Source organism: Parasteatoda tepidariorum, chromosome 10, assembly GCF_982258835.1.
Source record: "Parasteatoda tepidariorum strain Cologne lab strain chromosome 10, Ptep-v5.0, whole genome shotgun sequence".
Lineage (NCBI taxonomy): Eukaryota > Metazoa > Arthropoda > Arachnida > Araneae > Theridiidae > Parasteatoda > Parasteatoda tepidariorum.
Window position 1 is genome coordinate 3,055,472 of NC_141764.1, and position 26,959 is coordinate 3,082,430.

The 26,959-nt window shown below is 27.3% G+C and overlaps 1 protein-coding gene across 1 annotated transcript; it reads left to right on the forward strand.

The window, feature by feature from the left end:
* The first annotated feature begins 1,672 nt into the window (after window positions 1-1,672).
* On the forward strand, window positions 1,673-26,697 carry LOC147802075 (disco-interacting protein 2 homolog A-like). The gene is made up of 8 exons (XM_087153702.1): window positions 1,673-1,792; window positions 9,053-9,151; window positions 10,870-11,031; window positions 11,154-11,284; window positions 13,525-13,601; window positions 17,927-18,023; window positions 24,125-24,202; window positions 26,654-26,697. The coding sequence occupies exons 5-8, from the start codon at window positions 13,554-13,556 to the stop codon at window positions 26,695-26,697; spliced, it is 267 nt and encodes an 88-aa protein (XP_087009828.1). The 5' UTR covers window positions 1,673-1,792; window positions 9,053-9,151; window positions 10,870-11,031; window positions 11,154-11,284; window positions 13,525-13,553.
* The last annotated feature ends 262 nt before the right edge of the window (window positions 26,698-26,959 follow it).

The following is a 26,959-nucleotide window of genomic DNA, read 5'->3' on the forward strand; positions in this document are numbered from 1 at the left end:
TTTTAATTTAGTCTTTTATCTCAAAGTTGAAGACAAGCAAAAACATAAGTCACAGCTTTGCTGATATATTGAGTTTTTCTTTTATATTCTGTCAACTCTTAGAAACTGATGAGAAAAATAATTATGTCCTATTAAAATAACTCTCCTTTTAGTTGTTACTTTTAATAATATGCATTTAAATGATTATTTTTTCATTATATCATTTTTATTAATATTTGTATTCCTTGCTTTTAGAAGTTGAGATTTTTTAATTAATTATGCTTATTATTATTCACATAATTATAGATGATAAATTATCTAAAATAGCTAGTATTTATCATCTTGTACTGAAAATTACATTTTGGGAATCTAGGCCATTGACACATATCAACTGTCTATTAATGTTCAGCAAGAGTGTAAAAAATTTCATTATCTTTGTTATTGGGAATTGCTGTGGTGCCACTGGTAATATTCAGAATTAATTACCTTCTTGCTTTTGTAATTGTGAACATACATTGTTTATATGATAAACTTTATTATATTTTGATTAGCTTTAAATTTGACTGGAAAGAGGCAGCAAAATGCTCTGATATATTGAGATTAGAGTGCATCTCCGGCGATTTATACTTATGTTCATGGTTCAATTCTCTTTAAGATGGTAGAAGAAGGAAATACAGAATTACAAGGTACTATTTCAGAAATGATGGAGTAAGATTTATTTTAGTAATGATTATAGAAATGCTTGTCTTTATCTGTAAATGGAATCTATTTAGAATTCTTGCATCTTACATAGTTTCTTAGATATCTTTAGTTAATAAATGAATAATATTTTAAAATTTCTTTGAAACTGCTTAATCTTTGTTTTTTTTAAAGAATTAAAAAAAGTTTCTAGCTATACAAACGTAATTAAAAATGTTAAAATAATTAAAAATGTTTTCTAATTATACAAACAGGTTCTTAGGACACTCTTAATGACATAAGTAATTTAGAGGAGCATGATTCTGATGATCTTTTTTTGATTTTAAAAACAATTTTTGTTCTCAAATATTGCTTGTTAAAATTTCAAATAATCACTTAACGCATGTCAATAATTTAAACTGAGAAAAAAACATTAAAAAATTTTTAGAATTCAATTCTTTCCTGTTTGTTTTTCATGTTCATAAATTACCAGGCTTATATGCCTTCCAATTATACCTTTATAGCTGTGTTATAAATAAAAGAAGTTTGAGGAAAAGTAAATTACTACTATTGTGTATATTTTATGTACTTGCAATGTTGTTTATTTCGTCATACCTTTACTAGTTCATCATTGATTATATGGTCATCAACAATTTATAATTGATAGTAAAATTTAAAAACACTATTATTTAAGTTGGTTAGGGCTATTGTTTAAGAACTGAAATATGTATTATAAAGCAATTATTTTGGCAGTTACAAAAATAAGTGCTTATGTTAATTGCTTTGTTAATTTCCATTCTATGTTAGGTTATTCTTAATTTCCATTAAAGGTATTGCTTATAAAGCAAGACTATATTTAAATATCATAGCGGAAAAATTTTTATGATCATAAATTTTTAAAGTAATATAATTTTATCTCATTTTGGAACTTTAGCTCTTTTTTCTGTAACGTAGCATTTAAATTATTACTCTTGAATTTTAAAAATATCAAGCAGTTTATTTTATGTGCTGTTTTAGGAAAGTTCTAAGCTTACAACAACGATTAGCTGGTAAATCAATACCTTCAGAAAAGTATGTAGTATCAAAATCTGTCAAGTTTGTGTCCCAGAAAGGTCGTCTGATTGTTCCAGCATTGGTAAGTTTAATGACTTAAGACATTTTTTTAATTGGTAAATCCAAAACCAATATCTGATACACATGATGATATTAATATCCGATACGCATGATATTTGTATTTATAATTTAATAACAAATCAAAATAATTAATAAAAAATAAATAATTACTAGTAATTAATTGTATATACAAAAAGTAGTGTGAACTATTCCTCTTGTTATTTCTACTTCATTTTTTGAAAGAAAAAAGTTAAAGTTTAGTTCTTATATCAAATTTTTGAAAATAAAATAATATAATATTTGACATAGTTTTTTTTAATTCTTTTTTTCAAATATCATTTAACCATATTCTTTTGTTATAAACTCTTTATTTCTTTATATTGGCTTTTAAATTAAAAGTCAAAAATATTCAATGAGTCAGTTTATATTCAGTTTCAGTATTTTTTAATATATATTCTTCATGAGATGTCAATTTATATAAAAAAGTAACAATTATCTTATGTTTATTTTTAGCTTTTATTTTAATTTTATCATATTTGATAAATTAAATGTTTTTGTTAAAATCAAATTGAAATATCAAAATTTAAATTTGTTAGTTATTAATTGTAATTGTTAAGATTTCATTGAATTAGATTTAAAAAAAAACTTTTTTGTTTAGTGAAAGCTTATTTGTTATTACTTTAGTCATAATTGATTTTTTTATTTTAATATTTGGTACCTTTAAAAAAATGGCAAATTATATTGTTTTTAAAAATGAAATTGATTGCTTAAGAAAAAAGTGAAAATTAAATATTTTAAAATTAAGTGTAGTATAATGAATTTCTTTGAAAGTATATTTACCTAAGTTAAAATAATTTTCTATTTGCTAACATTATTTTTAAACTTTTAAGTTTAGCCTAATTAAACTTTGATTATTTTTTGTTACATTCTTAAAATATCAAACATTTTTAAAAAGTTTACATTTTATAAGTTCTACTATTTTTATTCTCTACTATCATTATTTAAATAAAGATTTTTGATATCAATTTTTTTTAAGTAAATTGATTATTTACTTATGAGCTTATTGTTGTAAAAAAATTTGTAAATTAAATATTTTACACACATTCTTTCTTTTAGACTAAGTCCTTTATCTAAATGCTATAAATATTTTCAAATTTCATTTAATAACAAGTTTTTATTTCTAAACACAAATAAATATTAAAATTTATTATTTATTGCATTTCTAAATGTTTAGTATATCATGAGTTTTGTTAGTATATCATAGGTATCACAAGTTTTTCATATCATCTTTGAATTATATCACTTATTTCTTTTAAAAGAAAAGAATCTGTGTTCTTAAGCTTTGTAATTAGTTTTTTTAAAAAAATTTTATTACCTACTACTTGCTAATTTTCAAAAATTATTTTCATAATTTGTTTTCCAATGAGAAGTTTCATATTCTATATTTTGTGAATTTGGTGTTTATTTATACTTGAAGAAGATGGTGTTTTGGCTAAAGTTTTCAGTTTTTCACCTGTCTAATCTCATACCCAACTACAATTTTTGTGTTGATGAACTTTTTAACAAAATATAATTATAATTTAAATGTAAGTATAATTTTTAAAGATTAATTAAGGAAATATTTACTTTAAACTTCAGTGATTTTAAAACAATATTTAAATTGCAATTTTTATTCTGGTCATGTGATTCATTTTTTATGATTGGCCATGAGAAACATAAAGAAAATATCAGGTGTTGCAACTTTAGAAAATTGAAGAAGAATAAATTTATGCTAGAAAATTTGTTAATAAAGACTTTTTAAACTATGATCTAAATTAGCTTTCAAATTTATTTTTGATGTATTTAGAGGAAAAAAAATCCGAAGTCTATACTTTGAAAGGAAATTCATTTAAAGAAACAGTAATTATTTTGGCAGAATTCTTTTAACAGTAGAACACCATATAAAACTCCCATGTTTGCTAAATGAATGGAGAAATCCTTGACCTCGTTAGAGATTATGGGACAACACAGTTTAAAAAAGGCAAAAATTGTGGTGGAGGTGAAAGAAAGGTTTAGGATATTGCCTTTTGTTTATATAAGTAGGTTTTAATCTTCTAGTCCGTGGGCTGAATTCATTTATGTTAAAGTTTGTTCCGATGCTTTGGGAGTATTTTTTATGTTAACAAAATTATTCAAAATGTTTTAGTTTTTTTAACTTTATAAAATTCGTCAAAAAATAATTGGTTTTAATTTTAATAATAGATTTTATCTTGCACTCTTTTTCAAAAAGATTTTGTTCTCCCATCCAAGGAATTATTTTTTATTAACAAAGCCTACCAATCACTCATTTTCTTGAATCGTTAATGGCAAAATCATTACAATTGTTGCATTGATGCTAATTTTCTGGATTTCATTTTAGTTTTTTGTAACATATTTTATTTTTTTTAAAAAAAAGAAGTTTTTTTTACGAACCAACTAGATATAACATTAAATTTTACTGTTTTGTTTGTAAATATTTGATTTTTAGTTCAAAATTCATTTATTAATCACAATGTCGAAAGTTCATAAATGTTGCTCACATTCCAGAGATGATATTTGCGAAAGTGTTTCTCCTTTTACCTTAAAAAGCTGGAAAAAAATAAGGAATATATAGAAAAATGTTAAATGATGTATAAACTTAGAATATAAAAAAAATTATTTTTGTCTATTATAAAGAAGAAAAACGAAGCTTTGTTTTTTTGTTCTGCTCTGTTCAGGTACATGTTTTAAGTTGGGCGACCAGATGGCCAAAATTTTAAGCTTAATATTAAAGTAAACAAGGTATCATTTTCAAAGTAAAAAATTTAAGTTTTATAAATAAAGACGTTTGACTTATAAATATGAGTTTTCAATAAGTTATAGGCTGTTAAGTGAAGGGCTACATCATTTGAAATTTTTAACCGTGGTAAGTGAATCTCAAACTAGGTACAGATTTTTTTTTTTGCAAAATATTCACATTAATAATAGAAAATTTAAAAAAAATAATTAAAGCGAACTGTAACAAGACAGTTTGTCTTGCACAAATGTGTAGAGACGTTTCAAATTTATTTACAAAAATCATTCTCAAGATACACTTATGATATTTTATGTGCGACACCAAAATACATAATTAATTGTTCTGTGCCACTAGAATTTAACATAATTAAATTATTTTTCTGTTTAAAGTTTTATTTTTCTATAGTAAAGTGTTATTTTTATTGTAAAATTAATTAGTTTTACGTCAGACACCACTGCCTTTCTTTTCATTAATTTTTTTTTCATCTCTCATTTTGTTTTGTTTTTTTATAAAATGAAGTTTTTATAAATGAGGTTTTTTCATATTTTCTTGGGTAATATGAAAAATCGAAATCACTGATTTTGGAGCACATGGGGCAATTTTGGAGGAATAGAGTCGCGTCAGGTGGCGAATGGCAGGCATTTGTTTAATCGCCATTTTTTATATATTTTATTCTCCTTGTTGCCGGTGGCGACTGATAACTCATCCCTTTGTTTAGAGGGCTAACTTTGGTTGACGGAGGTATGGGGAAGAATTGGACGCATCGAACAGTATTGTAATAAAATATTTCTTCGAATAAATAAGTATATAGTGACCACATATTCATATGCGTCTTAAATTTATTATTATTTTAAAAGGCTGATATTTTATTCCTATCTTATTGATTACTTTGCATTTTATAGGACAGGATGTTGTCTTTATGATGGAGAATTGCATTTTGTAATTCGTCATAGCTCTGCTAAGAATTATACTCTAGTGCTTCAATACATTTTCAGCCAGTTCAAATAGTATAACGAAAGCACCTAAAGTCAAAAAGAGAAATGGGATTTGCTTACTTTTTCGGGCAAAGTGGGAGAAAGGTTATGAGCGATGTCTGATAACAGAAATTGAAATAAATTCAAGCTCAAATTTACTGATATATCATAATTTAATTATATTATGAATATTTTAAACTCATCTTTTATATAAATAACGTTTTAATTTGGCTTAAAGTAACGACAAGTAAGCCCTCCGATAAATTGGCTCCTACAATCTCGAAATTTCTAATTCAGTCTCTAGTTATGAGCACTGCTAACAAGCGGCACTGAATTCCCATTATTTTTAATTATGGTTATGGGCTACTAAAATGGAATTAGGTTTAGAGGTCAATTTCTAATTTGTTGTTTCTAGGTCATAATTAATGTAAAACTTTTTTGTCATAATTTTTTGGTGGGAATATTAAGGAACTTTTTGTCGCGCGGATGGCTAATGCTAAATATTTCTTACAATTCTTGAATTAAAAATGCAACCTAGTAGTTTCTAGGCCGAAAGTTATCTAAAACTTGTTTTGCGCAGTATTTTTCTTTTAGGACAGCCAACGATTTCCTTAAATGATCTATCTAAGCGTTAAGTCGCAAAATTCAGACCTGTAGTTTCGTACATATTAAGTCGTACATTTGTGAGAAACTTGTATTGGCCATAACTTTTCCTGGAGGACGAGCTAACGATAGGTTTTGTTAAAGCAGCATATGCTCTAACAATTTTGTGCGGTAAGCATTTGTTTTGAGCAAAAATTTCTTTCTAGATTAAAAGTTTGCAAAAACTTTTTTTAATAGGTATGATAATGAAAACTTTGTTGCACCAACAGTTATTTGTAATTTTTGTCAAAATATTAGTTTTAGTTAGTACCAGACTTTTTTTTTATTAATGGGTTTTCTAACAAAACTTGTTAGGAAAACTATTTAATACAACTGATAAATATTTTTAAGCAGTATTCCAAGCTTTTAAAGCAAAAGTTATCGTTTTTCTACAACCTAATTTTTGCTGATGGCATAATGAAAGTTTTCGTTGGGATGGCAATTTTGTTTAATGGGGTAACTTCTGGAGGTGACATTGAAACTTACTGTTTCTGAGTAAAAATTAAGGTAAACTTTGCTTTGATTGTTCTTGGAGTCCCGCAGTGGACTCATCGTAAAGACACGGTTCCCAATAGAACACCGAAGTCAAGCATTACTGGCTGCGGTCAGTGAGCGGGTGGGTGATCATTTTGATTAGCCTGCGTAGGGACCGAGGGTGCACAATATCGGTCCTAGTTAAACTGTTCTACCGTAAAGTGCACGACTTCGCGTGCAGGTCGTCGGGCTACCGAATCAGGGGAGTCATCCTCTCTGCAGAGGATCAAATTTGCGATGGCATGTCTTCAGATTATCCTCAGGGATGTTTCCCAGACCGTCGACAATAGCCCATTGTACAGCTCGAGTGCGACGTAAATAAAATACCTACCTACCTACTTTGTTTTTGGATGGCTCCTATAATTTGCCATAATGGGCAAAAATTTGAGTGCGAAATTCGTGATAGAATTTCTTAAGTAATAAGTTAGCTGAAATTTGCTCTGGTCGAAACTAATGTTGTGGATGGGTTTAGAAAACTTCGTTTGTCTTAAGATTTCCTTGAAGGATCAAATGTTTGGAATTGAATTTTAAACTTGCGATTTATGGATCAGGAATCAGCTAAAGCATGTATTGACCATACCTTTTTTAATTTGATAATTTTGCAAAATTCAAACTTTACTTTCTGTGCTATAAAATAGCTTAAGTTTTCCATAATTTTGTTTAAATAAGCTCAGAAGCTTATAATGTAATAAAAGTAATGAGCAATGCGAAAGATACGAAATTTCTTTCAATTTTTATAGACTAAGGACTTACTGCAATGAGCTAATGTTATACCCTTGCCATCGGGATGACCGTTTGAGGTTTTCGGGGTTTTCTTCTTGTAACGCAAATGTGGGTTAGTTCCATCAAAAATTCCTTTACAAAGGCTAGTTTGCCCCAATGCTTGACTGTAAATTGAAGCTGACATGGGCTACTGATTCAATGTTCTACACCAGCTATAAAACAAAATGAGCTAATGTTTAAATGTGAAATATTAACATGTGATTTATTGGTCAAAAGTTATCTTATACTTATTTTGACACGAACCATTTTGGCACTTATCGCGGTCTAACGTTTGACGATAAAATAAAATGTTGTTGTTTTTTTGTTCGTCTTGAATATTTTATTAGCATTTTTAATTTATAATACAATAATTTATTAACAAATTTGAAATAAATTCATATAATTTTAAAAGTAAAAAAAATAGTTGAAGTACTGTTCCCTTTTATATATTATACGGCTTAACCGATTATTCGATTTGCACTTTGGATACCGAAAACTACCCTAACAATTTTTTTACCCCCCTTAGAAAAAAACATATATTTATGATTCTTTATATTGCATGATTTCCATTATTTAAATGTTGAAATATGAAATGTTAGATTGAAATTGTCTGTAAAAAATGCAAAAAATTGAGAATTTTATCTAGAAGTAAAAATATGTTTAAACTCTATAATACTGGTATACATAACAAATGAGAAAAATACACTTCATATATTAAATATTTGTTTATTAAAGTGATAGATTTATAGACCAGTTAATAGAATGTCATTATATTTTCAACCACAAGGTTGATAAATCTATTAAGAGTTACCAGTATTTATATGTTCATCATATTAGAATGAAAAGATTTGGGACGATATAGTAGTAATAAGTTTCACTTTATTTCCTCAAAATGTGATATTTTTACATCAAACTATTCCTGTTAATTGTTTCGAAAAATTCTTTCAGCATGTTACACGAAGTTTCATTAAATGACAACAAATGTCGAGTATATCTTTTCACATGCACACACACAAAAAAAAATGCAAGTGTTACATAGAGAGAAAAACCACGAAAACCTTACATGATTAGCCCAACGATAAAGGGATTTTAATCAATGACCCATTTACAGAGATGATTTTTATTTCAACTTTTTGGTTGACTCAAGCTGGGAGTCGAACCCATATAGACCAGTCATCGAACACAGAAAAGGAAATTCTTTTTTCCAATTTTGGATTTACAACTACCAATGTTCAGCTACGCAGCCTTGTAATTTTGTGTCCCTACCGGAAGACAAATGATCAAGTATTGCGAGAAATTTGCCTTCATGGAGGGCTTTTTTTAGTGGAACTAACCCTCTTTTGCATTACATGAAGAGGAAAACCACGAAAGCATCCCACGGTTAACCTGATGGCAAGGGGACTCTAACCCATGATCCGTCTGCCACTGAGGATATTTTACGCCAACACTGTGGTCTATGCTACCTGTAACAGTATTGTTAATGTTTTTTCACTCAATTGTTTTGTAAAAAAACTATAATTATGTAATTTGCTTTGTGATGATAATTCTAATGAACTGTTTCTATTATATTCTTCAGAGTTTTCAATGGATGAGTTGAGTACTGCAAGCTGTTGATAGCATTCATCAAGTTGGAATTTACTGTCTTGCTTTAGTTTTGTCCAATTGCTTGCCAAAAGTAAGTAAAAATATCCTAGAAATATCAATAGAAAAATAGATTTTGCAACCCGTTTACTCTTGTAGCTTTGTTTCTTGCAATTAGGATTGTTTTGTCATATTTATCACAATATCATATTTTTTGTTTACTAGTCAAATAAAAACTGGATGGTCTTACTTCAAAACTGCAACATCTGAAGATCTTTATATGTATAGAAATGATTTTCTATAATTTCTATACAGTTCTGACTAAGAAAATGCGAATACCTTAAGATTAAGGAAAATGATATTTTCTAATGGCCTTGTATTTTTTGGTACATTTTTTTTCAATTTCTAAATTACTTTTTACTTCTGATTTGCAACATTATTATGGGACTTGTCTAGATGACAATGGAAAACATCAGAATAGAAATAGAAATAGAATAGAAATATTGTGTTAATATACAATGTGCTACGGGTTGACCTTCTTATCTAAATTTTCAATTTTATATATTTCCTCAATTTTTGTAACCAAGAAATGATATTTCATCATTATGTAATTGAGATTTGTTTTCTATGTGTGAGAAAGAAAATCTTCTCTATTCACAGGTTTGGAAATCCAAATCTTTGATATTGAACGAGGCAGTGGCAAATATTCCTTTTTTGACTAAAAGATTGGTTAATAGTTAACTTTTTTACATCACAAAATGAAAAAAAATATTACACTGTCTATCATAGTGCATAATAAGTTTATTATTACATTTATGTCAAGTTTAATAGCATTTCTTCTTCTTAAAAAATTATTTTTACAAGCGATGAATTATTTTCACTGCAATATTAATCAGAAAACTAGAATTTATTGAATTTATGTTTATAAATTTTAACGATAGAAAAAAACAAATTTTTATTACTGTACAGATCTTAATTATGATTTTTCAGAGAAAGTGCTTAAAATATACTCAAAAGGTGCTTATTTTTTGTTGAAAAATCTGTCTACGCATCCTGTATTAGTTTATAGTGTGCATCTACTCTTGGTTTTTTAAAGTAAGCATCAAGATCCTGCATGTGAGTAGCATATTTTTATGTTACCCTCACGCATTTTATGTTATAAAAACACAATTGAACTGAGACTCAGTTTAATCTTTTGCCTTAAATGTGAATTTGCTCATGGTGGGACCAAATCTATGTGCCTGAAATACCACTTTTTTACCATGAACAATCTTTGATGTGCCACCTGCCACTACCTATTGTTGTAGTACTTTAATTATTTTTCATTTACTACCAATTTCTGATTTTTAAAAATGAATAATAACTGAAAGAGATAAGAATAAATTTGAAGTGTTATATTTTTACAATGAAAGAAAAAACACTCGTTTAAGGGCAAACAAACATTAAAAAAGCATCAAGATGTTTTTACTTATGCTGCTGAGCAATACTTAATTTGTTTAAAATTCATCTCAAAAATAAACGTAGGGTTGAACTTGCAGGAATATCTGTAAGATGTATTGTGTTATGTAGGATTATGGCTAAAAAACACTTTTTGAAAAATGTCTATTAAAAATCTTAGAAAATTCAAATATTTACCATAGATAAGGAGGAGTGCTTTTCTTTCAGTTTTTTTCCCTCCATTAATTGCGATTTATATGCTCTGTGTTATCAATATATTTAACATGGCTTATTGTACTTTTTTTCAACTTTTTGGAATTATTGAGAATTTTTAATTTTAAATTAATTGGATTTTAAATTTTTTTTTGCCCATAGGAAGCTGGCAATGTTGTTGATATAAAGTCATGGCCTCTCTTCTTAGATACTGATGACATTCCAAAAAAGAAATTAACTAGCATATATAGAGCCCCAACTCCTGAAATGATAACTTATTCGGATTTAAGTGTTAGCGCAACTGGAATGCTAGCTGGTATTAAGGTATAAAAATATTTTACTGTTTTATTTGTGTTCTTAAAATATTGTTTTAAATTAATTGGAATTAAATATTTATAACTTTATTCAGTCTGTGTATTTTGACTTAAAAAGATAACATATTTCAGATGTCCCATGCAGTATCAACCTCTTTCTGTACAAGTATGAAACTTGCTTGTGAATTATATCCATCAAGACATATAGCTTTTGGCCTTGATCCTTACTGTTGTTTAGGTTTTGCCTTATGGTGTTTGAATAGGTAACTTGTTAACTTTACTCACATCAATTAAATTAGTGACGTTTTTTTTTCTCTTAAATAGTTTAAACCATTTGTGATTTTCTTATATGTGCTATATCAGCAAAAGTAGGATTTATATTGAATTTTTTAAGTAGAGACAATTAAAAAAATTTATCTGACATGAGAATAGTGAATAAAATCCGTTCAATTAAGATAAGATTATAAAATAAAATTTTAAACTATGTTTTTAATTTAGTCAATGAATGAATGAGGTTTTCATTTTATCCTTATCTTGTTAACTTTATTTATAAAGTTTTCTACTTGAAACGTATAACAGCATGAAGTCTTATACATTTCTATTGAATTTTCTGAGAATTAAATAACAAAATCTGCAAAAGCAATTATTTTTAAGAACCAGCTCCTGATATTATCTTTTTGCAAAAAAAAATTTTTTTTCTGTTAAAGATTAAAAAGTATTTTTGAGAGTTTATTCTCTTACTTAATTTTCTGAATAATTACTACCTAAATTTAAGTTGTTTATATGTATTGTTATCTAATATTAGTTAGTATGTATCGTTATCTAATATTTTCAATGTAATGCTTTTGATTATCTTTTTTGAGTTTTTTTTACAAGTGTGCTTGCTTAAAGCCTCTCCATAAGTTAAATAATTTTCTCTGACTGTCACACTGATAATGTTTTAGAAAGTCTATTTCCATCACTATAATACTATTCTTATATTTAATGCTTTTTTTTCTACTGTGTTATTATGCAGATGATCAACATTCTGTTATTGTCATGCACTTAAATATATGGAAGGAGGCAATTCATAATTAGCATTTTAAAAGTATCATCTATTTTAGTATTTTCTGCTAAAAATTTATTGCAATTCTTAGCAATTAAAATTTTCATAACATGAGAATTGCATATAATCACTATAGATGTGATCTTCATAGTGATGGAAAATTCATTTAGAGGGAAATTGTTAACTATTTATTCTTGTGACACAAACATTTTAGTAACTTTTCATCCTTAAGGCTTGATAAATACTAAAGAAATTCCTTTACTATCCTAGAGATGGTTGCATTCTTTTTTCTTCATATACATACACAAAAGCCTTTTGGTTTTAATATTTCTGTTTACTCTCAAAAATTAAAAGATCAACAGTGATAGCAAAATAATTAAATAAATAAAATGTTCACACATGCATTGACATAAAGGAAATGTTTTTTATAAAAACCAATACAATGTTTCCTCCAAATTGACTAAAATTATTTTATCAAAATTATTATAATTTGTGACTAAGATTATTTTTAAAAATTTTTGCCAGATTTACTTTTCAAATTAAATATGCTTATAAGAAAAGAGTTTTAATTAATATCTTGAAGTTTTCAATACATTTTCATGAAGCTTTCAATACATTTTCATGAAGCTTTGTGCATAAGGTATCCTCCTTATTTATTGCTGACTCAAAATAATTAGGTTTCGTATATCAAAACTAAAGAGATTTTGTCTTTATTATTCAATTCTTGCTACAGTGGTGTAAAAAACCTTTACATTCATAGTTGTCATGACCGTGCCAAGATTTTCATTCACTTTTTTTTTGCCGACACTATAACAAAAATGGCACTTTTTGTTTTGATACTTGACTTTTGGAGCTTGTTTTCCCAACCAAAGTTTTTTATGCTTAAAAGAAATGACAACAAATTTATTAATTGCAACGGGACTGTTTTGTGCTTCTACAGAAATTGTAAGTAAGCTTTTTATAAGCAAAGTACTGATATTATGTTTTTAATACAAATGGAATTGATGCGTATTTATTGATAGGACTGGACTCTAAGAAAAAGTATGCTAAAATATTTTTGGTGTGTTATGAGAGAAAAAAAATTTTACTCATGAATTAAAAAAGAATCATTTATTGATGAATTTAACTTTCTTTTATATTTCTTCTATATTTATATATGTAAATTTAAAAGTTGATTTCCATATGCATTTTAGAAATTGTTGATATTTATATTTAAATAAAATGAAAATATTCAATGAAAATTTAAATATTTTCATTGTAAGAACCCATAACCATTTTAGTGTTTATTCAGGTCACCATACCATTTTAATCCCACCATGGGAAGTTGAAATTAATCCCGCCCTTTAGTTGTCAACAATTAGTCAATACAAAGGTTGCAATTCATTCTGAATAATAATAAAAATAAGAAAAATTAAGTTATTTTTTTAATAATTTCTAATTTGTTTTTTTATTTTAAAGTTCGTGATACATTCTGTTCATATGGCATTATGGAACTTTGCACAAAAGACTTAGAATCATCTATCAGCCAATTGAAGGTAATGTAATAGCCTATTTTCACTTACAAAATTTCTTGGCCATTTGTGTGTGTGCTTACCCATTTAGAGGGTTTTCAAATACTTTCAGATCATAATGTATTCTTTATACTTTGATTCTATTTTTGAGGGAATTTTCTTGCTACAATGACCATTAGGATAGAAATTAAACTTTAAAAAAGAAAAAAATTTATTTAGTATCATTTTGCCTCGTGCATTTTTTCGTTTTCTTTATAGAAATATTTTTAACTCCATGCACCCTGCCTATACTTAGAACCATCGCCTTGTACTAAAGAATATTTTAAAACATTTATTGTTCTTTACAGGCTGGTGTAGTTCATAATGCTTATGTTTTAGATTTAAAATTTATATTATAGCAATGTTTGATCTGTTTCTGGCGAGATTCTATACTAGAAACTTAATTACCTCCTTTCGGCAAACTGTACTTACAGGTTGATCCAGATAAAACTGAATTTGAAAATTCCACAGTTATTATTTGTTTTATTCTCTTTCTTTGAAAGTACATGATTTTTTTAAAAACTATTTAAATACATTTTGCTCTGTTAAACAAAACTTTTTTTCGTATAATATGTTTCACAACTTAATAAGACCAAACAAAATTTGTTTCGGTGATAAAATTTTTAATTTTGTACTATATATATATATCCTTATCTAAACAATGTGCTCTAAAGCACAAATAATGCTTCATAAAAAGATATACCATATTTCTCGTTTTATAATTATGAAACTTCCTTTGCGTGTACACTCAAACTGAAAGAGAAACGCAGAGATGCAAGAGAAAATTATAAACAAGTTACAAGAAAGGAAGAAAAAAAAAGGCAGTTGGGGTACAAGCTTGAACCGATTAATCAAATAAAAAAAATAATAAAAAGTGTGCTGTTGGTAGGGTGAAAGCTCTCTGTGTTGCAAGATGTAGAAATTATTTTTTTAAAAAGTGCAATACCAAATTATTTGGAAAGATGGGAATTCTTGAAAGAAAATTTTGATAAATTCTGATTTTTTATTTCATGACTTTCTTTATTATAATCTATTCTTTCCAAACATTCGAAAATCAATTTTCTTTTGATTTCTACATTTTGATGTTTCAAGGGCTGTTCCACTACTACACCTGCTTCTTATGTCCTTTCTTTTGCTTGATTACCCTCTTCAAATTTGAATATTTTTAGTTTATATGTTTTTACAATTCAAAAACATATTAGTCTAGTGAGAAATGGAAACTAGTTCAAGACTTTTTTAATCCTATAAATTATGCTATGATTTCTTAACTTTTTCAGACATTCTCATTCACTTTTGGATTCTTTTCATTCATTAAAACTTTTCCACACATTTTTTTTATCCTTTGATAATGTTTAATAATTTAAAAATATTTGTTTTCTAAACATTTAACAAATTTTATTATATGATAAAAAGTGATATAAATTTCTGTGTTTTTATATTTCAGTGACTTTTTGTTGACTGTCTCATACTTGGGTTGACTTTTGAACTCAGCAATAAATTTTTTTATAACTTTAAAATGTTAAGCCTGTTTGTTTGTCAGTTTAATTACTTGCCAAAAGAGTTTTTTTATTGCGTTTATTAATTTAATTGGTTTTAATTATATTTCAAAACTTATCTATTTGAGAAACTGTAAAAATCTTAATTAAATGCTTTATTTCATCTATTTATTATCCTGTAAAAAAATTTATGAAGATAGAACGTTATAGAGAAATGTCTCTACTGATTAGCATTCCTATTTATTGTGTAGTAGTCTGGAAAGCTAAACTTAACTAAAACAATTTAAGTAATTTTATTGTAAATATGTAATAAGTAGAGCCCGGAAGTTCAGGCAAAATGCCATAAATGCCCTTTTCTGCCTTTTTTAAACGTTTTCTTCTGAAAATGCCTTTTTCTTTCCTTTTATTCATAAATGCCTATTTCTGTCTAATTTAAAATTTTTCTGCAAAGCTTTTTGTACTTTTGACCGAGCATAAATTTTGAAGTACAGAAATGGTTGACTGTCATCCGACGTATTGTAATGCATTTATAGAGATTAGGACTTTATTCCTTTTGGGACAACTCCCTCCCTCTGAGGCAGTGGTCACCCCTCGCACTGTACAATGGCTATCAGGGCCGGATTAACCTATAGGCACACTAGGCACGTGCCTAGGGCCTACGAAAAACTTGGGAGAAAAAAAATTTGTTGACAAAAATAATTTAGCTTTAAAAACAACAAGTGTATTTTGCACAAAATTATGAAGATACATATAAAAATATAATATTTTTCGGTAATAAATTATTTTGCAGAATCTTATGATCTAATATATTTCTTTTTCACGATTTTTGGATTCAACGAAATCTTGTATTAGCTGTCGAATTCCAAGACTACGCCAAATGTCGTATTCAATAGACATAAGTGCGAGCGATGCTAAACGATCATTGTTGAACGCAAATAATTTTTTATCAATTTTAATCTGGAGAAGGATCTTTCTCCTTCTGCATTTGAACCAAGAATCGACAAATATATTCTTAATGCAATGTGAACTTTAGGAAAAGTATTCACAAGTTTATCTTTAACATTGTTATCGATCGAACTAATCATAATGGTATTATCGATATCTACTGCAATATCGGCAGAATGTCGGTATTGCAGATAAAGTTCGATAAACAAATTTGTAAATTAAAATCCATATTAATAAAAATGCAAAAAAAAATATGCAAGAAAATTTTAGCATTTATTTTGAAAAGAGGGGAGGAGTGGGGAAAGGAGGGGAGGGCCCAAAAACGGCTATGCCTAGGGCCCACGAAAGGTATAATCCGGCTCTGTGCCTAGGGCCTACGAAAGGTATAATCCGACTCTGATGGCTATTCATCTGAGCTGATAGTGTACTCGTGCTTGAGTGAGCAAGGCAGGTGAAAGACATTTTTCTGTCCATGAGATTGACAGTGTTGTTTGAATAGAGAATAGAATACACTTAAAGCTGGAAATGCCATAAAAGTTTTATTTCCTAATATGATCCATCTAACGTGCCTTGTTTATGCATCGCACAGGATAGCAGAGGAAGTAAAAGGTCTCTATCCTGAGGTAGACTCGCTTGTTTCTAGTGTGAAAAAAGTATTTGTGAAAGCCCCTTCAAGAGTTCAAGTGTTCGAAGAAATTGCACCAGACATTCAATTACCTCCTAAACTGATCCTTACTAGATGGGGAACATGGATTTCAGCAGTCTCATACTATTGCACAAATTTTGAGGAAGTTACTCGAGTCCTTACCAGCTTTTCGGATGAAGAGGCAATATCCATAAGAAAAAGTAAAAGTCTGCATAGCAGTTCGAAATAAAAAATGAACCGACTTTTATTTCAATTTATTTTGGGAAGCTCCCTGGAGCTATTGAACACAGGGAAAAAAGAAATATGTCTTTGTCCGAGTCACTAAAGATTTTCGACAATACTACTGAAGAATAATGTCTGTGCCTGAACCAGCTGGTGACAGAATAAGGAAGAAATGTGAAAACGTCATCTCTGCAAATACAGACTTTGAATGCAGCAAGAACATTGCAAAAGTACTTTCTGGTGATACTACAGTTGAACTTACCATATCTCCTGCCATGGCAAGTTGTTTTAGGTACGCGCCCATAACCTCTGTCGAAGTAGAAAGATCCTTCTCTTTGCTTAAAACTATATTGACTGACAGGAGACAAAATTTCTCTTTTGAAAATTCGAAAAAGCATCTGTTTGTGATGTGCAACAACAACCAATCATCAGAATAAATTTGCATACAATATTATTGTAAGTATGAGTTTTCAATTTTTATTTCACACGCAGTTGAAGGTTTTTTTTGTGCAATTATGTCCACTTCTTTTGTACTATTGCTACGACAGTCGAGTAAAATGAATATGTAGGTACACCGGATACTTCCAGCAACTTTTTTTATACCTTGGATACCTATATGGGCTTTTAGGCATTACCAACTAACATTTTGCTCCAATTTTAAGTGCCTTTTTTAAGTGCCTATTTCAAGCTTTTTAAATGCTTTTTTGCCTGCCTATTTTTGCATTTTTTATTGCCTGAAATTCCGGGCTTTAGTAATAAGTAACTATTTGTGAGTCTATGTCTACTTTTGGTAGGAGTAAAGAAATTTTTTTAACATAATTTAATTAATTTTCATAGAATGGGATAATATTATTATTTTTTGTGTTTGCAAATGAAACACTGGAATTTTAATATTTATTTTAGTTCTAATATATTTTATACATTATAAGGCAAATAAAATTTGTATCATTTTGTATGCTACTCATTGTAATTATTATTATAGTTAGTCTTTTTCATTGCAGAGAGGGATAAACTTGAGCTGCGTTCAATCCTGTGTTGTTGTAGCTGAGAAGAGGCCTAGAGTTAGATTAACAACCTCATTCTCTAAATTATTTTCTGGTTGGTTTGAGTATTCATAATTAACATTATTTAATTATAAGAATAAGCTATTTGTAATTGAGAATTCAATATGGGCTTTTAATTTTATCTATGTTCAGTATGTGATTTAGTGATTAATAGTATTAATAAAATTCAATTATGTTATTTTGATAGTTCTTCAAATATAAAATTACAATTTAGTATATTCTTTAAAATAAAATATTAATGATAAACTAGCTACCCTTAATTTCATTAGAAATTTATAAAAACTTTCGTTTTTACCTATGTATAAAATGTTAGATTATTAAAACCACAAAAATTGATATTATTATTTAAACTAGATTGGAGTTAGAAACTGTTTAGAAAAATAACTCTTTAAATATTCAATATTTCTGATTGGAAAAGAGTTTCTTCCACTTGGGATGGAAGAAATCTATTTCTTTGAGGGTGGTTTTTTTCATCACTGAGAGAAATTTATTGCCATACCTGATGTAAAATAAAGTGAACAAATTTAAGATTAAGTCAATGTCTCTAAAGAAAAATTTTAAAATTAAAATGGACATTCCATGTTTTTGTAGTTTTTCAAATTAGTTAAATAATGTAATGATTGAAAGAGTTTAAGCTTCCCAAATTTTATTTTTATTTATTTGTTAAGCACACTACTTTTGCTACAGTAGAAAGTATCAATGGGTTTAGGTGTTTTCCATCACCAGTGTAAATAAATCGGTATTTTACTCATGCAGTATACTTATATTCATTATTGAAATTTTCAAATTACAAATTACATTTTAATATTTGTTAATATAATCTGAAGTATATTTTTTTCTTATTTATATTATGCTGCAATATGTCAATAAGAATATTGTTAAATTTAAAGCTCCATTATGTTAAATTAAGTAATAAAAAAGTTATTTTATTCTTTATTCTTCAAGCTGTTTGCACTAAAACATACATTTAGTATTTTAGTTTATATTTATGGAGTCTGTTTTTCTTCTCTCGTCTTTATCATTCTGTGATGTTTTAATATTAAATTTAAAAATATATTTTAATTATTTTAATAATTTCCATTTAAAATAAATTATTTTAAATTGAAAAAATATATTGCCTTGAATATCTCACACTCATTTATGTTAAAATTATGTGGGCTCAATAAATAAAAAACTGTTTATTTTAGAATATAGTAATTGTATGTCCGGCTTTTTCTAGTGCGAAGTACTATCTACTTATGGCTTTTTCAAAATTAGTTTTTGAGAGAATTGCAATTCAAATAAATTATTATAAAAAAGTGATTATATATTATTTTTTAATATGTTTGTGTAACTGAAGTCAAAATCACAAGATTTTGTGGATGTAGGCAGTACTGCATCTAGTATTTCTAATCACTGTCTTAGAAAACAAAATCTTTCTTTATTTGCATGAATATTGTGTTGCAGATCTTTTTTAAAAGTTTTTCCAACTTTAAATTCAAGCTTTCATTTATAATTCTTTTAATTTAATTTCTAATTAAATATTAAAATATGTTGTAAAAAGTATAAAATCATCTGAAATTGTAATTGGAAAACTGAAAATATCTATGGCAGTTTATTTTTATTTACTGTCATGCAATCACATTTCATGAGTCCAGGCTTGAATCGACTAGCATTCATTTCTTATATATTAAGTCATCAAGAAAATTATGAAATGCATTTTAATGGTAAATAGTAAATTAGTAAAATTAGGAATAATAATCACTTCAGGAAACAAAAAACTTTAATTGGATATAAATTTACCACTCACAAAATTTAAAGTGAAATTCAAAAGAAAACATAAAAATTCTTAGATCGTATAATGACAGCATTTTAATGGGGACTAAACCGGATTAAAACCCTTTTTTTATAATTGCATATTAGGCTTATTTTTTCTTAAGGAAATAAAGGTGAAATATTTTTTATTAATTAAAATACAAATTGGGAACTTTGTGGCTATACACAAACACTTAAAAATTGATTGTTTTAGATTAGGACATGTACATACATATTAAAAGCTGAAAAAATAAAATACCTGACAACACCAGTGAAGTTTCAAAGCCTTCTTGAAAATCATCTTAAAAAAATGAACTCAAAAAAGAAACTAATTTATCTTTATGAAATGTGAAAAAATAAATAAAACATTGTAAAAGAATATCACTTATTTATTTGCTGAATAATAAATAAAAGAATCTTTTCATACGAAATAAGCAGATGTTTTCTATTTATTTACTTTTGAAATTATAAGAGGTTACCAAAATACATCCTTAATTTAAATGTTTTTTAAATTTATTATAAAATTATATTAAATTTAAAAATATCAAATACTAATTTAATAATCATTTGATTTTATTTAATTTGCAATAGATAAAAATAATCTTACAATAAATAATTGTGCTATAATTAAATTTTTATAAATAGAATTCTATTTTTTAAGTAAATATATTTGAAACAAACAAAAAATAGAAATAAAAGTTAACTTCAGAATCTTTGAATACAGAAAGAAATACGTAAATGGCCAAAAATAATTTTCCAAACATATAATGCTTCATTTATACTATTAATTTCTATATTACATTTAAAATTCAATTCATAATTTTTTGCCAATTTTCTAAAATTTTATAATACAAAAATAAAGTAATGAAGTTGTAAAAACTATGTCAGCTGAAAGTACATTTTGTATATAAACAGTAGATTTGTGATAAAATGTATTCACTAATTAAAAGCAGGATAATTTTGTTTAGTTTCTAATAAAATGTTAAAAACTAATTAAAACTTGTAAGTTCTATAACTGAAGCAATGAGCAGGTTTAGAAAAAATAAGAGTCAGTATTTTGTTTAAAATTAGAACTTATAAATGAATATTGATCTATAATTTAACTGAATATTTGGCATGAGGCCATTTATTTTTACATTTATTGCACATTTTCCCGTACTTTTCTTAGTTATTATAAGTTGAGATTTAAAAATATAAGGCATTAATTTTATTTAAGAATGGTTTTTAAAGATAATGATTTCTTGAAATAATATTAAAAAACACATGCATATACTTTCTAAAAAAGTAGTTTCCTTAATCTTAGGATTAATAAAATAATTTTCAATTCTAATTTTCTTTAATAAACTGTCTTATTTAAGAAAATTATTAAATCAAATGATACTTCTAATTAAAAACACAACAGGCAATGTTATTTTGAGATATTTACATAATAACAAATGTTTTGATTTGAATAAATGTGTTTTAAGATTTTAAATTAATTTTCCTTAAAAAAAAGGATGTTTCCTAACATTAATTATTTGATATCACATTATTTTAACCATGTCTGAGCAAACCTCTACCCAGATTTTAACAAATTAATTTTCAATCATAACTAGTGCAAAAAGGTACCGATACAAAAATACCCTTAATTATTCACCAGGGGTCTATCCAGAATATATTTACAACAGTTTAGCGGTACCTTCACAAGTTCAACTTTAGGAAAAACTGTAGTTTCACAAAATGTTTGTAATAAAGCAAGTTCTTACGAAAACCCCTTTATCGTTGCAATAAAAGAGGAGCTTTTTGGCCAGATGTCTTTTACGAAAAGGTAGCACATGTTTGGTCAGATACTGCAATATGGTAAACCTAACCGGTCGCTCACACCATATTAAAGTGAGTTTTTTTTTTTTTTTTTAGCCGAGTTTTTTAAAATGAAACAACGAGTGTCGCCCTTTGTAAACCTTACAGAAATTCAAAATTCGAACATTATTCTAAACATTCGAACATTACCTTAAACATTATTGTAAATTTATTCTAACAGACCTTCATTTTTTATGAAACTTTTTTCTATATGACTTAGTCGAAAATAATCTCATATTGAAAACAACTCTTAGTGCTAGTACTGTTAAATGCAGGTTTTTACTAAATTCAAGATGAAATTTAACAATGAATTTTATGGAATTTTAAAATTGGATGTAATTTTAAGTTTACGATTTTACAATAGCAAAATTATCTCTTTTATATGGGAAAAAATATACAGAAATTTACTTGTCATAAATGATTTTAATTTGAAGTGACAACTTTTGAAAATATTTTCGTACAATATTTTTGTGTTAATTAATGAAAAGCTATATTAAAAAATCATGTCTAAATTTTCACAAAATAGGTACCTTTCAAAAAAAAAAAACCAGACAGACCCTTGTTTACTCAAATATGAGAAGGTCGAAAAACAAAAACAATAATGAACTGTAACACAAGCATAAGAAAGAAAAATTAATAAAAGTATTTTATAAATATGTACAATAAAACAATAATAATTTCTTACCAATATAATGACACTCCTGAAACTTTGTCTTATTTGCAATTAGTTTAGTATTACACGGAAGTAGTTACGTTGCCACAAGAATCAACTTAAAGCTTGATAGTGAAAGCGAATGAAGCTTGTTAGATCAACACCTTCCATGGACAAGGGAAGAGGTATTGAGTCGAAGGTAATAATAGTAAAAAAAAGTTGAAAAGGTCAAGTTCAACGCGAAGCGTTTAGTGTGATATTGAGTCATTTTCAAACAATGCAAGTTTTAAAAGTTGAAGAAAATGCAACAAAAAATCTCATGTTACTCCAAAAAAGTTTAAAATCATTTCTTCATGACTTGATTTAAATAAAACAATTGAAATAAAAAATTCAATTATCTCAGATTTGTTAAATATTATGAGTTTAGGGGCCATATAATAATTTACTTCTAAGAAAAATGTTTTGTCTCAAAACTCGTATTTACAAATCAAAATTATTTAAAATCTTTTAATCATTTCATTAGAGACAGGCTAAAACCACGTAACAAATTTTAATGAAAATTTATAAGGGGTCATTTACTAATTTACATTTGTAACACCAATTCATTAAAATTTTCTTAATTTGCTTAATTCTTTACATATTTCTATAAATTCGATATAAGCAATAACATAATCTAGTTAATGTTTTATAGAATATGCTATTATGAATGACTTTTATTTAAATCTAAAAAATACATTTGAGAACCTTTTTAAATAATAAGTTAAGTAAAAAAACTAATTCAAAATTATAATTAATTAAATAAAGTATTTAATTATTAATTTAGAAAATATAATGAGTCATTCAATATTAAATATATTTAAAATTGCATATAAATTGTTTTTATGGGGGCAAATGTAATCAAGAAAATAGTTCTTTGTTAGAAACTAGCTATTTTATCATGATCACATGAAGTTCTTGAAAATTATTTTGCATTTTGTTAATGTGTATATGACGAACTTTCATCAATAGGAAGGGAAAATTTTTATTAGTACGCATATCCCAATTATGATATTTTTTTAAGTTCTTACAAATATTTTTTGAGTGTTTAAAAGGTGCTTATTTTTTGCTGAATTTGGCTTCTCACTGTGGTTTTATTAGTTCATGAAAATCGATGATTAGATCAAAAGTTACTAAGGGTGGAGTCTTTTTAATTTTGAGCACTGTAAATGCCATGTACACTTAATTTTATAAAAAAAAATTAATTAAGAAAAACACTTTTCATGAAAGTTTTTTTCAAAATTATGAGGTCATTAATGTTAATTTCACTTTTTGCGTATTTCGTCATATCTCAAAAATATTTTAAATCCAACAAAAATTTTACCCCCGTTAAAAAAAAAAGGTTAGATTTAAAACCCATTTTAGCTGACCAAGAAAGCACAAGACCACAAACATAGGCGCAATGAAGGAAATCGTTAGACCTCACGACAAAAAGTTCTGTCTAAAACAAGTTTTAACCGAGAAATAAAGAAGTTTGAAATTAACCACCTTATAATTTTTCTCTTCAAGTAAAATTTCTTGAAAGAAAAAGCAATGCTAAAGTTTAATGATTTTTAATTCATTTTTATTGTTCAGTGTATATTTTAATGAAATAATCAAGCAAGTCTTACAAAAACTCAGTTAAAACTTATGACACCTCTTCTATGTTACTTAGATGTTTCTCTTTCTTCCGATAGTCTTTTGCACCATGCACATATTTGTTATTTTAATTCAAAGTGTTGTGAATATATAATTTTTTTTTTTTTTAATTTTGGGATTTGAAATGCTTATTAAAACTTTTCTTATGCTTATTGTTTTCTTTGCATATTTCGCAGGACAATTTGTGGCCCTTAGTTTTTTGACAGAGAAGTTAGGGTGTAAATTGGGGTATGATGAGGAGCAATATAGTTCTGGTAAGAAATTTGTTCCCTTGTTTCATAAATTAAGATGTCCGCGTTTATGGAACAAAAATGGCCATAGCAATACTGATGTAGAAATGCTAATTAGAATTAATATTTTTAAAACATTTTGATGCCACTTGTAAACTTTTGCAACAAGTTTCTTTTGCTAGCCTTTTTTTTCTTCTTCTCAAAACTGCAAATTGCAACACACAAACATTTTCTTTGCAACAACTGCTCCAATAAACTTTAATTTTGTTGAACACATTTTTCTGGAGTGATATCTATATATATATATATTTCTCTTACACGGCGACAAAAAAAGCCTCATTACAACTCCCCGAATGGCAACGCCAGAAAATTGACCAATGATTGCCGCTAAAAATGTCACATGCCAAATCTAGCTGAGTTGGCTCAACGTATAGCGCTTTTGAAAACGGAAACTGAAATAACCTTAAGCTAGGCAGAAGTGAGTAGCCTTTATCGATAGATCTCTATTTTAGTATTTTGTCGATAGCGCTTTTTTTCACGAATTTATATTACGAATTTATTTGACAATTTTTGATTAATATCACGAATTTATTTGTTTTATAATTGTTATTAGTTATTCATTGAAAAATGAGTCTCAGTCTTGCTGTTGCGCCTTAAGCACATTTCCAATAGGTTTAACGAATTACATGTCATTTATTTGAATTCAAATTTATTTTAATGACTTGGTATTCACTAAAAAGATGTAATTTTTTTGTTAAAAAAAGTGTTTATATGGATTTGAATGATTGTTTTGAATTCTTAGAATTTTGTGTACTTGCAATGTACCTAAGTTAGTAGAGAGCGAAGCGAGCTTGGTTTGCGAAGCAAACCATATAAGATTGCGTAGCAATTTTCGGGGGTTAGCTAGCGTTAGCGAGCAGGAGGCGCAGCCCACTAGTAACCTATAAAAATTTTCTAAAGATAATTAATATTGTGAAAAACGCCCTCATTAAATTAATGAACAACGTATACTAATTACTAAACAGCGAACGTTATTTTCCAGCAATTAATCTTCAATTTAATCTTTCCTTCAATGACCTTCAATTTAATCTTTGAAATCAGCTAAAATAAAATTTGCAGTAAAAAAATTAAAACCGACATTACATGCTGTATTTCATAACCATAAATTGTTAAAAAGCTGAATATGATATTTTTACTTATTTTGATATAAATTAATACAAAATTTTATGAAAAATGTGTTTAATAAAAATTCTGCGTCATAGCCAAATATTAAAGAAAGTAGCAATATGAAACAGGAAACTAAAAATTAATTTTTTATATTTAAGCAATTCAGATTTCAATTTGTTACTAAATTACTAGTTGAATTATGATGGAAATTAAAATATAAAATAAGTGTATAAATCATTTCTAATGAGCAAGAAAATGTGATAGGTAGATTTTTACTTTTCAAAACAGATTTTTTTAAAAATCTTTGCAATAATTTTGCGTGTACAAATAATAACGTTGTAAGATCTTACACTGCTGGCTTATTTTAATTTTCATCAATTCCTCGATGCATAGTTTTGAATCTGAAGTTGCAAGTGGTTAAAAGAATTTCAAGATCTTCATCAATGAATCTAACTTAATCTTTAAAAACGAAATGCATGTGTCTAAAAGTAAAACAAAAAGGAAAATTGATCTATGAAAATATATATTTTATTCACAGAAAAACTACACACTTTACGAATAAAATTTGCCAGGTTATTGATTACTCTATCATCAATAGCATCGCAAACGTAGGTTAAAGCTAAAAGACATTTCCTGTACTGCAAGAACACAATGAATATTATTAATCTTGAGTGGAAATATTATTCTTGGCTGAAGATAAGGCAATATTACCCCCAAAAAATCCGAAGGGTATTTTTATCATTCCGATATTTTAATCATTCCGAACGATTGAACAGCATACCCAATGTTTAGGCTTACGACTACTAATGTTCGACGTCGTAATTTTGAACACAATCCAGAAGACAAGAGAACTCCTGTATCAACTATTTGGAGAAATTGCCTTCGGGGAAGACTTTCTGAAGGAACTAACCAGCATTTGCGTTACATGGTGTGGAAAACCTCTCAAGGTTAGCTTGACAGCAAGGGGACTCCACCTCATGATCTGTCTACCACTGAGGATGTTTTACGTCAGCACTGTGGTCGGTGCAAAGCCGGGTGCGGAAATAGTATCGAACCAGCCATCTCTGGGATTCGAACCCGGTCACCATATTTGAAGGCGGACGCTCTATCCCCTGAGCCATCACGATTCTATCATTCAAATAAGAAATTAATTTAATTTAAATTTCCACTTGAGTAAGCTTAAAATTTGAAGATGTTAAAATTCTGACGAAGTTTAAAATTTGCAAGCGAAAGAACTGCCTCAAAAAAATATTAATATCCCAGGCCCTAATTGTATTTTTCTTTCACTTAATCTCTTCATATTAATAGATTTAGCAAAGCGTTTCCTCAGCAGACGTGAGATTTCTAGGTAGTATATGTATAGTCACGTTTTTTATAGCCTGTAAGTCATCTCCATAAAAATTGACAGTCTGGCTCTTTTCTTTCCATTAAGAATCTGGCTGAAAATAATTATTAAAAAAAAAGTCAAACGTTTAGCAAAATCATTATACAAAGCTTCACATCTATCGGACCAAGATGCAAGTGCATCATGTGACATTAGATACACTAAATTACCACCGAAAAAAACCGAATAAAAAAGCAACTTAATATTTTAAAAAATCATTTGTAAAATAT

What these genes read in the sequence shown, in the direction of transcription:
- LOC147802075 (XM_087153702.1), top strand. Translation starts at nt 13,554, where the DNA reads ATGGAACTTTGCACAAAAGACTTAGAATCATCTATCAGCCAATTGAAG. An exon ending in CATCTATCAGCCAATTGAAG is followed by an intron (nt 13,602 to 17,926) that starts GTAATGTAATAG and finishes TTTTCATTGCAG; the next exon opens with AGAGGGATAAACTTGAGCTG. An exon ending in ATTCTCTAAATTATTTTCTG is followed by an intron (nt 18,024 to 24,124) that starts GTTGGTTTGAGT and finishes CATATTTCGCAG; the next exon opens with GACAATTTGTGGCCCTTAGT.